General features: G+C 35.3%; 2 protein-coding genes across 12 annotated transcripts in view; one reads left to right on the forward strand and one right to left on the reverse strand.

Annotated features, from left to right (window-relative positions):
* Nucleotides 1-12290, reverse strand: part of LOC118275745 (hypoxia-inducible factor 1-alpha) — a 104523-nt gene that overhangs the window by 45368 nt on the left and 46865 nt on the right. For all 11 annotated transcript variants that reach the window (XM_050695372.1, XM_050695371.1, XM_050695369.1 and 8 more), the window contains exons 5-6: nucleotides 11158-11384; nucleotides 9232-9338 (exon numbers count right to left, since the gene is read on the reverse strand). In XM_050695372.1, coding sequence (XP_050551329.1) covers nucleotides 9232-9338; nucleotides 11158-11384 — 334 coding nt within the window. The remainder of the gene's footprint in view (nucleotides 1-9231; nucleotides 9339-11157; nucleotides 11385-12290) is intronic.
* Nucleotides 6467-8829, forward strand: LOC118275756 (uncharacterized). Its single transcript, XM_035593830.2, has 4 exons — nucleotides 6467-6816; nucleotides 7203-7371; nucleotides 7455-7688; nucleotides 7950-8829. The coding sequence occupies exons 1-4, from the start codon at nucleotides 6740-6742 to the stop codon at nucleotides 8226-8228; spliced, it is 759 nt and encodes a 252-aa protein (XP_035449723.2). The 5' UTR covers nucleotides 6467-6739; the 3' UTR covers nucleotides 8229-8829.

Consider the following 12290-nt stretch of genomic DNA (forward strand, 5'->3'; position numbering starts at 1 on the left):
CTTTAGAATTGGATTTTTTATGATTATTCCCACTGCTATAAATTGGACAGACGGTTAAAACAATCGTCGTTGCTTTGTACCTCAAATTTTGAAGTAGGTACCTATACAATATTCTTAAAACTCCAACAGGAAAATTAAACAAACTCTCCGTCATCAGTTCTTTAAATAAATTTGCGCTCATTAAAAACCTTTGCATATTTCTGCACCATTAAAGCGTTATAAAGTCCTAAAATAACGTGTTATGTATATGATATAACCGCATTATTTGCGTCTGAACGTGGCTCCTAGGTCGGCCATTTGACCTCCGTCAGTGTCAACCAATAACGTCGTGATGAACTGGTATGCCCCAATAAAAAAGTATTTTTATCCCCAAAACACGTGCTAAATAAAACGACGCGTTGTTTACTCGAAAATAGGTCCGTTATATAATAGGATCGTATGTTACGCACTGAATTAGAATAAATATACGATAAATTGTTGGGTTAGTTGTTTCCAACTTTCAATAGAAATTTTCTTATGTGTTAAACACTTTTAAAGTAAGGTAAAGTTTTCAGAAAGCCAAATATTACTAATTCTGTTTTAAAAAACCATACAGAATAACCTAAAAATATTCTGACAATCCGAAAAGTAGCTAATATGGACCAATGTACATGTTCAGGGACAAATTTCCCAAAAAATAATCGTAAAGAGACCAATTACCGCAGCTTGTATGAAACCTTTGCCCCAGTGCGTATAAAACGGTTAAAACTCAGAACATTTAATTTAATTTCCCCAACCAATTCTGTACTCGTAACAAAATAATATCCAGTCGACTGGCAACAAGGATAGGTACCTACTTATTAAAATGAATGAGATCTACGCGCGGACGCATCCGTAATCCAAATGGTCTATAATAATTCATGTAGTATTTGAAAGATCCTGGACGCGTGGGTTCTTGAGACGAGAACCAAAGGGGCTGTTATTAAATTTAGTTTTGCGGTATAAGCGTGGGAGAGCCATGTTTCGGCACCAACGGCCAGCTCGACCCTGTAATACCACGGCCTCACAGAAAATCAACGTGAAGCTTGCGTTGGGTTGGAGGCTTAATTGCCCCCTTCCTAATTCAAAATTTCCCCAACAATTCTTAAATACCTGACCTCCGGCAACGCACGTAGCGCCTCTGGTGTTTCGGGTGTCCACGGGCGGCGGCGATTGCTTACCATTAGGGAATCCGTCTATTCGTTTATAATTTAAAATTGAATTTATCAATATACTACAAGTGTGAAATCATGAGGATAATCATCAATAATATGGCTTCGTATGTGATTTCGTAATAAAGTACATAAATGAGTAATTATATTAACTGGCACTATTGCGAAAACGAATGAATATGATACTTTTCACTGAACACGCGATAAGTAATCGAGATATTCCAATAAATCGATAATTCAATTCGTAAATAACAATCGATTTCCTTTGCAATTATGTTGACTTGCAATAGGGTTCCAAGAATGCATAGTTTTTGATGGTTTGAAGGTTTTTATGATTTTACAATTCTAACATTAAATAATCAACAATTTATTATTACAATAGCTTGTTGCTTTTGTAGTGGAAAACTGAGGATAAGTCTTTATATTATTTATTTTAGTATGTAATAAACTAATGATGTTCTCAAGAAAATTTCATCAGAATAGTTTATAGTTTCCGATATAGGAAGGAAGTATCTCAAACTTATATCTTTGATAGGTAATGGCAATAGAAGGCTGTCGGTATACATTAGATCAAAATCAATATCTATTTAACTTGGTAAATACCTGTCATTTACATACATACTGCACTGCCTACTAAGTAATTTCGAAAACCGACGAAATCAATAATATTTCACCTCCCAAGAATACCGGAGAATCGACAAACTTAATCATAATATGAGAAGAATTACCATTAATTTAGGTTAAAGAAAAATCGACCCTATAACAATGCCCATAACTTAAAAATCTCGTATGCATACCTCATTAATCTATTCCCTTAATAGTTTGACAATAAATAATGACGTTTCATATCACCGTTCCGTTCTACGGTTAAATCCAAGATGGCCGCTAAGTTTATACTTGATTACCTGATAAATATTCAGAGCACGCCATGATAAGGTCTCTTGAATGCATCATTACAGTCTCCCGCTGGATATCATAACAAAATAAATTGCTATTGTTTTATCTTCACAGTTAGATGCATGTGGTAATTCATCACGTAAGCAGTTTTAAGTGTAGGAGATCCGTGCTTCGGCACAAATGGGCCGGCTCGACCGGAGTGATACCACGGCCTTACAGAAAACTGACGTGAAACTACGCTTGTGTTGTGTTTCGTTTCCAATCCCCGATTCCCCAACAACCCTTAAATTCCTAACCCTCAAAAGGACAGCAACGCACTTGTACCATCAGGTGACCCGTCTGCTCATTTACCGGCTTATAATACATTAAAAAAGCAGGTAAACTAACGAAGGGAAAATCTTTTTGTCAATTTTGTTTATCCTTGACATCTACATACAAGGATAAAATCAATATGGGTAAGACCTAGATCCTTTGACGGGTTATTTATTCCCTAACGGGTGGCTTCAATACAATCTATTTTTAGATTTGCTTACCAGAGATGAAATTTTGACACGTTTTGAATGAATCGTATGTCATGGGAAGATAGATTTGAAAAAGGCAGAAGGTCGTAGTACGTATTCTATTTTAAAATCTTGCAATATGCTAGGTATATAAATTATTGGTCTTAGGAAGTCAAAATTTAGCATGTAGTTCTGTCAGGGAAATCGTCTCTTTGGTGATGGTTAATACTGAATGAAAAAAACCAGGGCCCTGGCTCGAAGTAGGTGTAGGAACGGGATGATTTTTATTCAGTAAGTCTTACACTCTCTCCTCACCTCGCCCAAGGCGGAAAAAGACATTGGATGATTACCCCATCCCAAAAATGTACCTAACGTAAATCTGCAGATAGGTTATTGGCAGTTAGTATTTAAAGGTAAAATACTTATCGAAGTTGTGGATAAAACAATTGAATGTCAATGTCTATCGTGGTTCAAACCATTTGTCTAAAGGGCAAGGAACTTAAAGAAAAGTTCAACTACTTATTAAGTATCTATTAATTATTTGTAGACCACATTGGCCTCACTAGACATCAATCAGAAATTCTAGGTCTATGTATTACTATTCTAAACATACAATCATGTGACAGATGGGCAGCGAAGGCTTTATAATAGGGACATGGACTCCTTGACAAATTGTTCCATTCGAACGAACAAAATTGTGTTTCTTACTAGTATTCTGAACGGTGGCGACTTGTCGTTCTACTTGGAGGGCTAAGGGGGCCTTTGTTCAGCAGTGGACGTGTCTCGGTTGTTACTTATCACACGGGAATGCCAAGAAGTCTTGATGAAATTTGGTACAGAGAGAGATGGCTGAGCCTTCAGATAATTTTCGAGTAGAACGCAAATAGGGAACGAAACAGCTAGGTATACATTTCAGCTAGTCTACAATCAGCAAATAGGTTCGTCAAATTAAAACAGTAATAGACTGATACATATGCCCCAGGGCCATTTGTCTATCCTAACTTACTAATCAATTAATGAACGAACAATACCTAACAGTTAACGACACATCGTGAGGATTTTCCGTTAATTAGCCGATACGAAAGCAAAAGTATTTAGTAAATGAATTTTTAAATATCTGTCAGCTGTTATGTACTCAAGGTTAGGCTGTAAAGTCGATATAACACGAAATAAATCTAAGGTTTTATTTGTACCGAGCTAGAAATGAAATGTAGCGTCATTATTTTGTTTCAAAAAGGCAAGTAACGTAATTGAAACATACTGCCATAATGGCTAGTGCTGTTGCTTAAGAAGCTTCTTCTTCATTAAGCAATGTTTTTTCTTCCGCTTTACCCCTACGATATTATCTAACAAACAACAGGAAAAAGTAGAAAATTTAGCAAATATCCTTACTTGTAATTAATTGTAATTGTACAAGTTTCATTTATAAGGATCCAAGTTAGAAGATCAAAATATTTGGATGGATGGATGGATAATATCAGTCCTGTACCCTTAGTATAATAGTATAAGCGGCGAACGCGCTCTCGTTTCGATTAATTTAAATGTAAAGCAAACTCATACTAAGGCTATTGATTGTGGATAATAAAATGGCAATCGTTCAAGTGTAGTCTAAAAGAAATACTTAAATTCATTTGAATCTAGTTAAAGGCTTCAATCCAGTTTATAAGACTAAGATACAGGCGTACATTAAAGACCTTAATTGGATACTAAGATCTTTCTTTCTATATTAAAGACGACAAAATTGAATGTACGATTAATAAAGAAGAAATTCTACGTTCGTCTGTCCTCATATCGTAAAATCCACGAACGAGTCTTCAGCCGACTGTCATTTCCTCAAGTTTACGACGTAATTATTAACACGTGTCCGATCGATTGTTTCTATCTACTATGTGAGACCACCAGATTATTACAATCAGATACCATATAGACAGCTTAGAGACATACCGTCGTACTCACAGTCATTTAATGGTTACTTAGCAATTGTTTTCGTCACTAAGGACTAGTTTAAGTAATCATTAAATGTGTCTGTGTTCGGCAGTTAATCACATAACTGTTATTCTTATCGCGGCTACACACCGCTGCTGTGAAAGGTGTGTAGGCTGTATGGACCTATCATTTATTTAACTATGTAGTATTAAATACAGTTAAATCGTAAGGTGTGTAGAGCTCCGAGCTGCGGACTACCTAGCCGGTTTATCGGAGCTCCTGCTCTACAACCAGGAGTAGGAACGGGGTGCGTTTTAGTCAGTAGGAGTCTGATTCTCCCTCTAGTCTCTAGGCTCGCCAAATACGGTAGAAGATATTGGATGATTTAACCTTCAAAAAAAAACCAAATAGTTGAACGGTACAGTTTCAACTGAATCTAATAAAGAATAGATAAAACTGTACAGTTAAATTGCAACAGTACAACAATGTGTGTAGGCTGCATTGACCAAGATTGAGTTAGTATACAGTTAAAACTGCACTTTATCGTAATGTTTCTAGCGTGCATAACACTAGGCACAAATCCTGATTCAGCATGATAAAAACTTAAAATAAAATGACTCCTCATAATCAAACCTTACAAAGCAAACATCCATCACAAAAATTCTTTTGATTGAGAAGAAACCAGAGTGACTACAGACAGACTACCCCGTGCGCAAAACAGGTCTGAAAAATACAAGTTGTATGGGTTGCACGAGTTCCACCCAATTTTGCGTAATACCTACGTATGTATAAGCAATCGTATGTTGTACACTAAGTAGGTAGGTATTAAACCGGTCTATATCCAGTTTGACTGGTACCACGGGTAATTTTTTAAAGTCGACTTGGAATTAAGATTGATTCAATATGATATTACGGACAAGTTTATGTTATTTGGGTTCTGTAGTGTGCATTTCTCTGATATAAAAATGAATTAAAGACATTTTGATCATTTGAATATTTTTTGCCAAAATAAACAAACAGCTGTGTAGAGTAGGGTTTGCAATGCGTAAATTTATCAAAATGAACAAATATCTATAGGGTTTGCAACGCGTAAACTATGCTTCTGAAGTTGCAAACGTTGCTACTTCGGTAAATTAATCCCAAAAACTAACCTAAAACTAGGCCATATTTTATAATGTCACTGAGCGTTCAATAGTCTTTAATTTTAGTGACATAAAAATAACAGCTATTTTTGCCTGGTTTAAAGAGCAAATCTACAGCAAATCTTATCTTAAAATGCATTGATATACCATTGTTACTTAATGTTTTATTTCAAACTGTAAGTACGCCATTAAATCACCTGATCATAAGATTTAAACTGCGAGATAAGACGTAGATAATTAGGTATCATGATGTAGCTACTTAACTACAAAACGGTTGCGATAAAAAAAAAATATCTCTTGTTAAAAATAACAAACATAGATCCACGTGTAGAATAGGTAGGTATAATAGTACTTTAATCAGTAAATACCTACAGTATCATAGAATATGGAATGATAAAGTGGAACATTTATCACAGTAAACAAAATATTTTTTTTTGTCTATAGTAACACATATTACATAAAATCGCGTGTTTGTTTGTTACGCTTTACATTTAAATAACAAATAACATAGAGCTACACAAATACGCGAAACCTTGGATAAGGTTACGATTATCTTATTTTACACGATTACACGAGTGATGTCGCTTGTTGAAATATAAGTCTGAAAAGACATTTTAACGTAGATTTCCCGAGATAGCCAATCTAAAGAATGTAGTAGACTACAATGTAAAGAAGGTTGACTGAAGACTACTTGAATTGTGAATAAACTAAGATCCTTAAACAAACACTTAAAATCAGCAAACAAGTGCTTTATGGATACCTAAATACATCTTTATAATAATATAATGTTCAGGTAACTAATGTAACAATAATCATATGCAAAACGACATCTAGGCAACTGTTTATTAAAACAATACCTACATTGACAGCGCGTGACGTAGTTCGCGAGCATACATTGTCGTGTCGTCCTCGAATAAATAAGACAAATATCCGCTAGGTGGCGCGATTACCGCTCACAAAATGGCGCCGAACGCTAGAGGCGGCACCAACTTATCCCGCGCGTTGGTAAACACGGTGCCATTCGCCAGTACTGTAATCGACCGCGTGGCGTCATTTGTCGTGTGGCATCTTTGCATGCTTTATTATGGTTCAGTGTGCAGTTAGCGGTTGCAATTCGAGATCCGATGTTCATAATCATGGGACAGATATTCACTTTCACAGGTTAGTTTTTAAGTTTTAATTTCTAGTAGGAATGTTGTGAAGTCGCGCGATCGCGGAAAAACATGGCTGCAGTCTGCAACCGGGAGCCGGATGGTTCTTATTGAAGTCAGGGCCGCACTCGAGACATCGATTTATTATTTGAACATTCGTTTTATGTTTATGTTATTAGCGTTATTTTTGTATTGTATTGTAATTTACGAGTAATCAATTTTACTTATTGTATTAATGGACGTTTTAAGTTTAGAGAAAGTTAAATTAAGGTTTTACCACAAATCCGTTTGATTATTTATTTATGTATGTAATGGAAAACCAACAGCTATGCATGGCAAACAAATAGCGGCAGAATAACATCAGAAAGCCAATTATAATATGTATTGTTTTCCCAGGATACCAAGAAATCCTCGGATGCGTAACAAATGGTTACAGGTACTACACAAAGACAACATAAACGAAAGTACAAGGATATGTTCATTACATTTTGGTGAACAAAATTACTGTAGGACTAAAAATGGTTTGAAGAGACTAGTTTCGGAGGCCTTTCCAGACACTAAACTGGTAAAAATTGCGATCATCTTTCAAAAATACGTATGCCAGAACTTATGAATGTTATTATACTTTAATTTTCCTTATTTTTTTAGCCACCGACTCCACCACCACCTGAAGAGTCTTCGGAATCGAGTGATGATGAGCAACAAGGGCCTAATATTGTGATAGTAAACCAAATACCAGGAAACACTTTAGTATCGAACATGGGCCAGCCTGGAGGGACAAATATAATTGTCGTTCCACAATCAAGCACCGTGAGGATTGAACCACAGATTGTCAACCAAGTTTTAACTCCTGTTAATGTCGTTCAGAACAACCCTGCAGCGGTAACTATTTCTTTTTCTTACTACTTTTTAATAGAAACAAATTCTCAGCGCAATTTATGCTTATTTATTGCAATATTATTTAATCCAGGAGTTCTAATAAATTGTACACAAAATCTTGGACGGCTAGTAAAGCTGGGTATTTCTCCTTCTGTATATACAAGCATCAAGTGTTTTCATTGGGAATTTTGAATAGTCTGTTCAAAATTTAGAGTAGTATATGCACTTGTGATCATGATTGCACGTTCATATTTTTATTTGCAGCCGTATGTCCAAATGCAAGGTCAACCGGTGGAAAACCCAAGTGGAAATGTACCAAATGTATCAAATGACGGAAATTTCGAGAATCAAATCAGAACACCATTAGAAAACAAATTAATGGCCGAAGTGAAGATGTTACGAGAAGCCATCGATTGCTTGGAGGAACAAAATCGACGACTACTTATTAGAAACAATTTTCTTCAACAAACACTCGATAACTATGAAAGAGAAACAGGGCTTGTAAATAATTTTGATTTTAATCCGGATATTTTTGGCGTGTAAGACTAGAAATAGGGATGATGATGGGCTATGAAAATTAAAAATTTATACAGTCCTTCAGTTATGTAATGAAAAATATTGGACACGTATTTTTTATTTTGTCATATAAGGTTCGAACGACCCAAAGTTTAGGAGTAGGAGCAAATACGTCATTTCTACGTGACATGACGTCATGTGATAGTTCAAATCAATATACCTTTGAAAGTACTTGTTTCCGAAGGAAAAGAAAAAATACGTGTCTAACGTTTTAAAATGATCTCAAGAAGGACATTAAAATAAAAATTAGTCATCCACCCTATTCTATGGTGGGTAACACTAGAAATTCAATAAGACTTTTGATAATTATAAGTAATTTAAACATTAAGTGACAATAACAACTCATTGCCGAAGACTTATTTTGTATTTGTTTATATGTATTGTTACAAACTTGAAAGTTTTATAAAGATTATTTTTGTGACCATCACTCCACTGCCTAGCCGATTATACCAAAGATACTGAGATGATTTTTTTACAGACAATATTTTTACTAATGTAAAATATTCATTGTTAACTTGATTTAAGTGGGTTGAGTTGGAAATTCAAATAAAATTTGATATTAAAATAATATTCGTTTTTTTAGTGTACCTAGACTAGACCTACGTAATCCATCTACAATGAAGTTAGTAAAGAACAATTTTGAGCAGTTAACGTCGTTCCCACCAAAATAGGAACGTCTAAGTACCTATCTGTATTCGTGAAAGCTATAAAAATAATACTTTGCATTCATATAAAGCTTTTAAAACGGCAAATAAAATAATCATATTTTTTTAAACTGTTTAACCACTTTTTTGGTTTTTATCATATGCTGCCATCTATGATAAACATAGCGAACTATTTGCTCAAAAACGACACACCAGTTACAACGGAAACTATTGAGACTCCGGGCCAAGAGATGGCGCTGTTTTACAGTTAATTTTTTGTTGTAATCGTGTCTTTTTTGTATTGTTTATTATGAATTATTACTTACGTGATTTGAACTGCTGGACTAAGGATGCGGCGTCGGCAGCGTGATGGTACTCGTATACGGAACGGCCGACTAGCTCGCCCGGTTCGTAACCGAGAGTGCTCATCAATCTAGAAAGAGAAAGAATATTTTAATGTTATTTGCTGTTTTTTTACACCTGTTGGACATACCTATTATTTTTTTTGAACAAGTACCTATTCCAGTCCCCTTCATATACATATTATAAGAAAGAACTTAGTTTTAGAGCTTATTTATTTGAGTCTCATTGGGTGTTCTAGTAACAGCATACATACATACATACATGTATGTATGTATGTATGCTGTTACTTATTCCAGTCCCCTTCATATACATATAATAAGAAAGAACTTAGTTTTAGAGCTTATTTATTTGAGGTTTGTCTCATTGGGTGTAATCTAGTAACAGCTGTGTTAGAAATGTGTTATTAATTGGATTTTTTGATAGATGGTATAATTAAAAATCAGAATAGGAAAATTCTTTATATTGCACACGTACTTATAGATAGCGATTACTTATACACCTAGAAATATTTCACAACTTTAACCCAAATTAGTATTTAGTTCGCGCCTACTTTTGTCCTAGGCACATATTTCGTAATGAGGACACAGGAAGCCATTGAAATCCAAAGGTCACCTCTAATGTGACCTGTAATCCCCATGCTTAGAACATGCTTGCCGGTACACCTACATAGATAACCTTGAATGACCTACCGCCACTCCCATCGACGTCCCTTGCTCATATACAATATTTTATCAACAAAACGTGCTTAAAACATGAAATCAATCAATAAAACCCATTTAACACCCACAGAAATCCAAAAAAACACTTACAGCTGTGCAATTTAAATATCCCGCCATTCTCACAGTATCCAGAAACAGAAATACACAAAACACGAACGATTTAAAAACACAAACACACTATTTGTTATCACTGCAACAAACACACATCACCACACATAGAAACATCGAGTACTGAACTATTTCCACGTAAGTTTATCGCGGACTGTGTACAAAACCGCGAAATCGCATCATGTTTAACCTACAAAATACATTTGAAGGTGATATTTTTGTTGATATTACACGGCTGGGTGAAGTTGCCCGCGGTAAATGCTACAACACAATAGACGACGCGCTACTTAAATTCGGTCAGGTAATACGGTCGATTTGTTTGGTAACAGCGCCATCTTTTGATCTTTCTCAATATTATTATGTCTAGCAGCTTTGTACTTGGAGAACTGTGACCGTCACCCTAATTTTTGTGGCCGTGGCTTGGGGAACAGATTAATTTATTGTTACTTGTAAAACTTATTTACGATGACTGCTTATTGAGTTGCCCTATATACACACTCCGTTTCCGACCATTATAATGTTATTTACACAGCAAAAATGTTAGTAACCGTATTATTGAAATACAAATACTTGTGTGTTTACAAAAGTAAATGTAATGTTGCTGTTTGTGTACTCCAAATAACAGAAAACCACACAAAACACTTTTCAGTACGTAAGTTTAGTAACCCAAAGATTGCCCTTTAGAACATACACAGAAAAAACCTTTCTCTCTCCAAAAATACTACATGCACCCTATACAGGCCAAATGGGACTAAGCTGAAACTATGATGCGGTCAGTACTTTGCTTACTATTTACACGCAGTAGCTTTATTCACATTCTTGCTCCCAGTCTAACAAATCCTTATTAAAAGGCGGGCAATGCACCTATGTCTTCTCCTTTGGTGTCCATGGGCGGTGCTGATCGCTTACCATCAGATGATCCGTCAGCTCTTTTGCCCCCTTCATTCAACTTTACTACTACATAAGGCAAACGAGGGGCAAGTAGGTAGCTATTATAAAGCTCCTAGCCTGCTTATACTAGTTTTTAAACATTTCCCACCATAGAAAAAATAGTATACTCACGCTTCATCAACGTAATTAAACTTCATATCCAGGCTATGTTTGGAGAGGAAGGTCTTGCTGTCGAGAGGTATCTCTATGTTAGAAGGGTGAGGTATGGGCCTGCCCACCGCCACTAGAGTCCCATTCTTGGTCACCTTTTTGTCATCAATGTCTGGTTTCTTGTCGTCGTTGTTGTTGCGTTCTGTCTTGTCCGTCGGTGTTAGCATGTGGCCTGTTATGTGGATCACCTGGAATGGAGACGAGGTTTAGTTTTAAGTTTTTAAATGGCATCTGGTCACTAACACTAATATTAGAACTTAAGACGGGATATTTACGGAAAACTCATAGACACAAATAAACTTGGTTAATATCCCGTCTTAAGTTCTAATATTAGAGGTTTAGTTTGTTTGTTTTTTACATAATTTAGTACCTAGATTACATTTATGTCTTCATATAATGGGTTTACAGAGAATAACGATACTTTTCATGGAACATATTACTGAAAACCTTTTTTATTTATTTATTTATTTATTTAAATAGGTTAGCCAACAATTATTACACTAATGATAAAAGATAAAAACATGTGCGAGTATAATAATCACTTAAAGGCTAACACAGCATGCATAATAGTAACAGTTAACAATAACTTATTTATATAATATTATGAAATGATAATTTGTGACAAAAAACGGTGTAGAAAACAAACTGACAGAAAAATATGTTACAAAGATTACTAATACCAAAAAAACACCAATACTGAAAAAAATAAAATGAAATTAAAATTAAAATTATCTATTACAGTGCATATTAGTAAAAATAGCTTTACGGAACTGACCAACACTGTCACTGTGCACATCAGTCACATCACTATAGCCGTTCATAGTTCTGCACAGTCTGGGTATTACATGGTTTCCACCCAACACTGTCCTTCTCAGTGGTGGGCACAGTGGCGTTATTGGTTGGCGGGGATATCTCGAGGGAGCGCGAAACCTTAGGATACTGAGCAAATCGGGGCAATCTATTTGGTTCCTAATCAGTTTAAACAAAAATAACGCATCATATTCATCTTTTTTCGAGAATATTGCGACGCATAAAATAATCTGAAGTACTTACATTTCTCTCTTTTATAACAACTAGATTTTAAAAATTTAATT

This window comes from Spodoptera frugiperda, chromosome 8 (assembly GCF_023101765.2).
Source record: "Spodoptera frugiperda isolate SF20-4 chromosome 8, AGI-APGP_CSIRO_Sfru_2.0, whole genome shotgun sequence".
NCBI classification, from domain to species: domain Eukaryota; kingdom Metazoa; phylum Arthropoda; class Insecta; order Lepidoptera; family Noctuidae; genus Spodoptera; species Spodoptera frugiperda.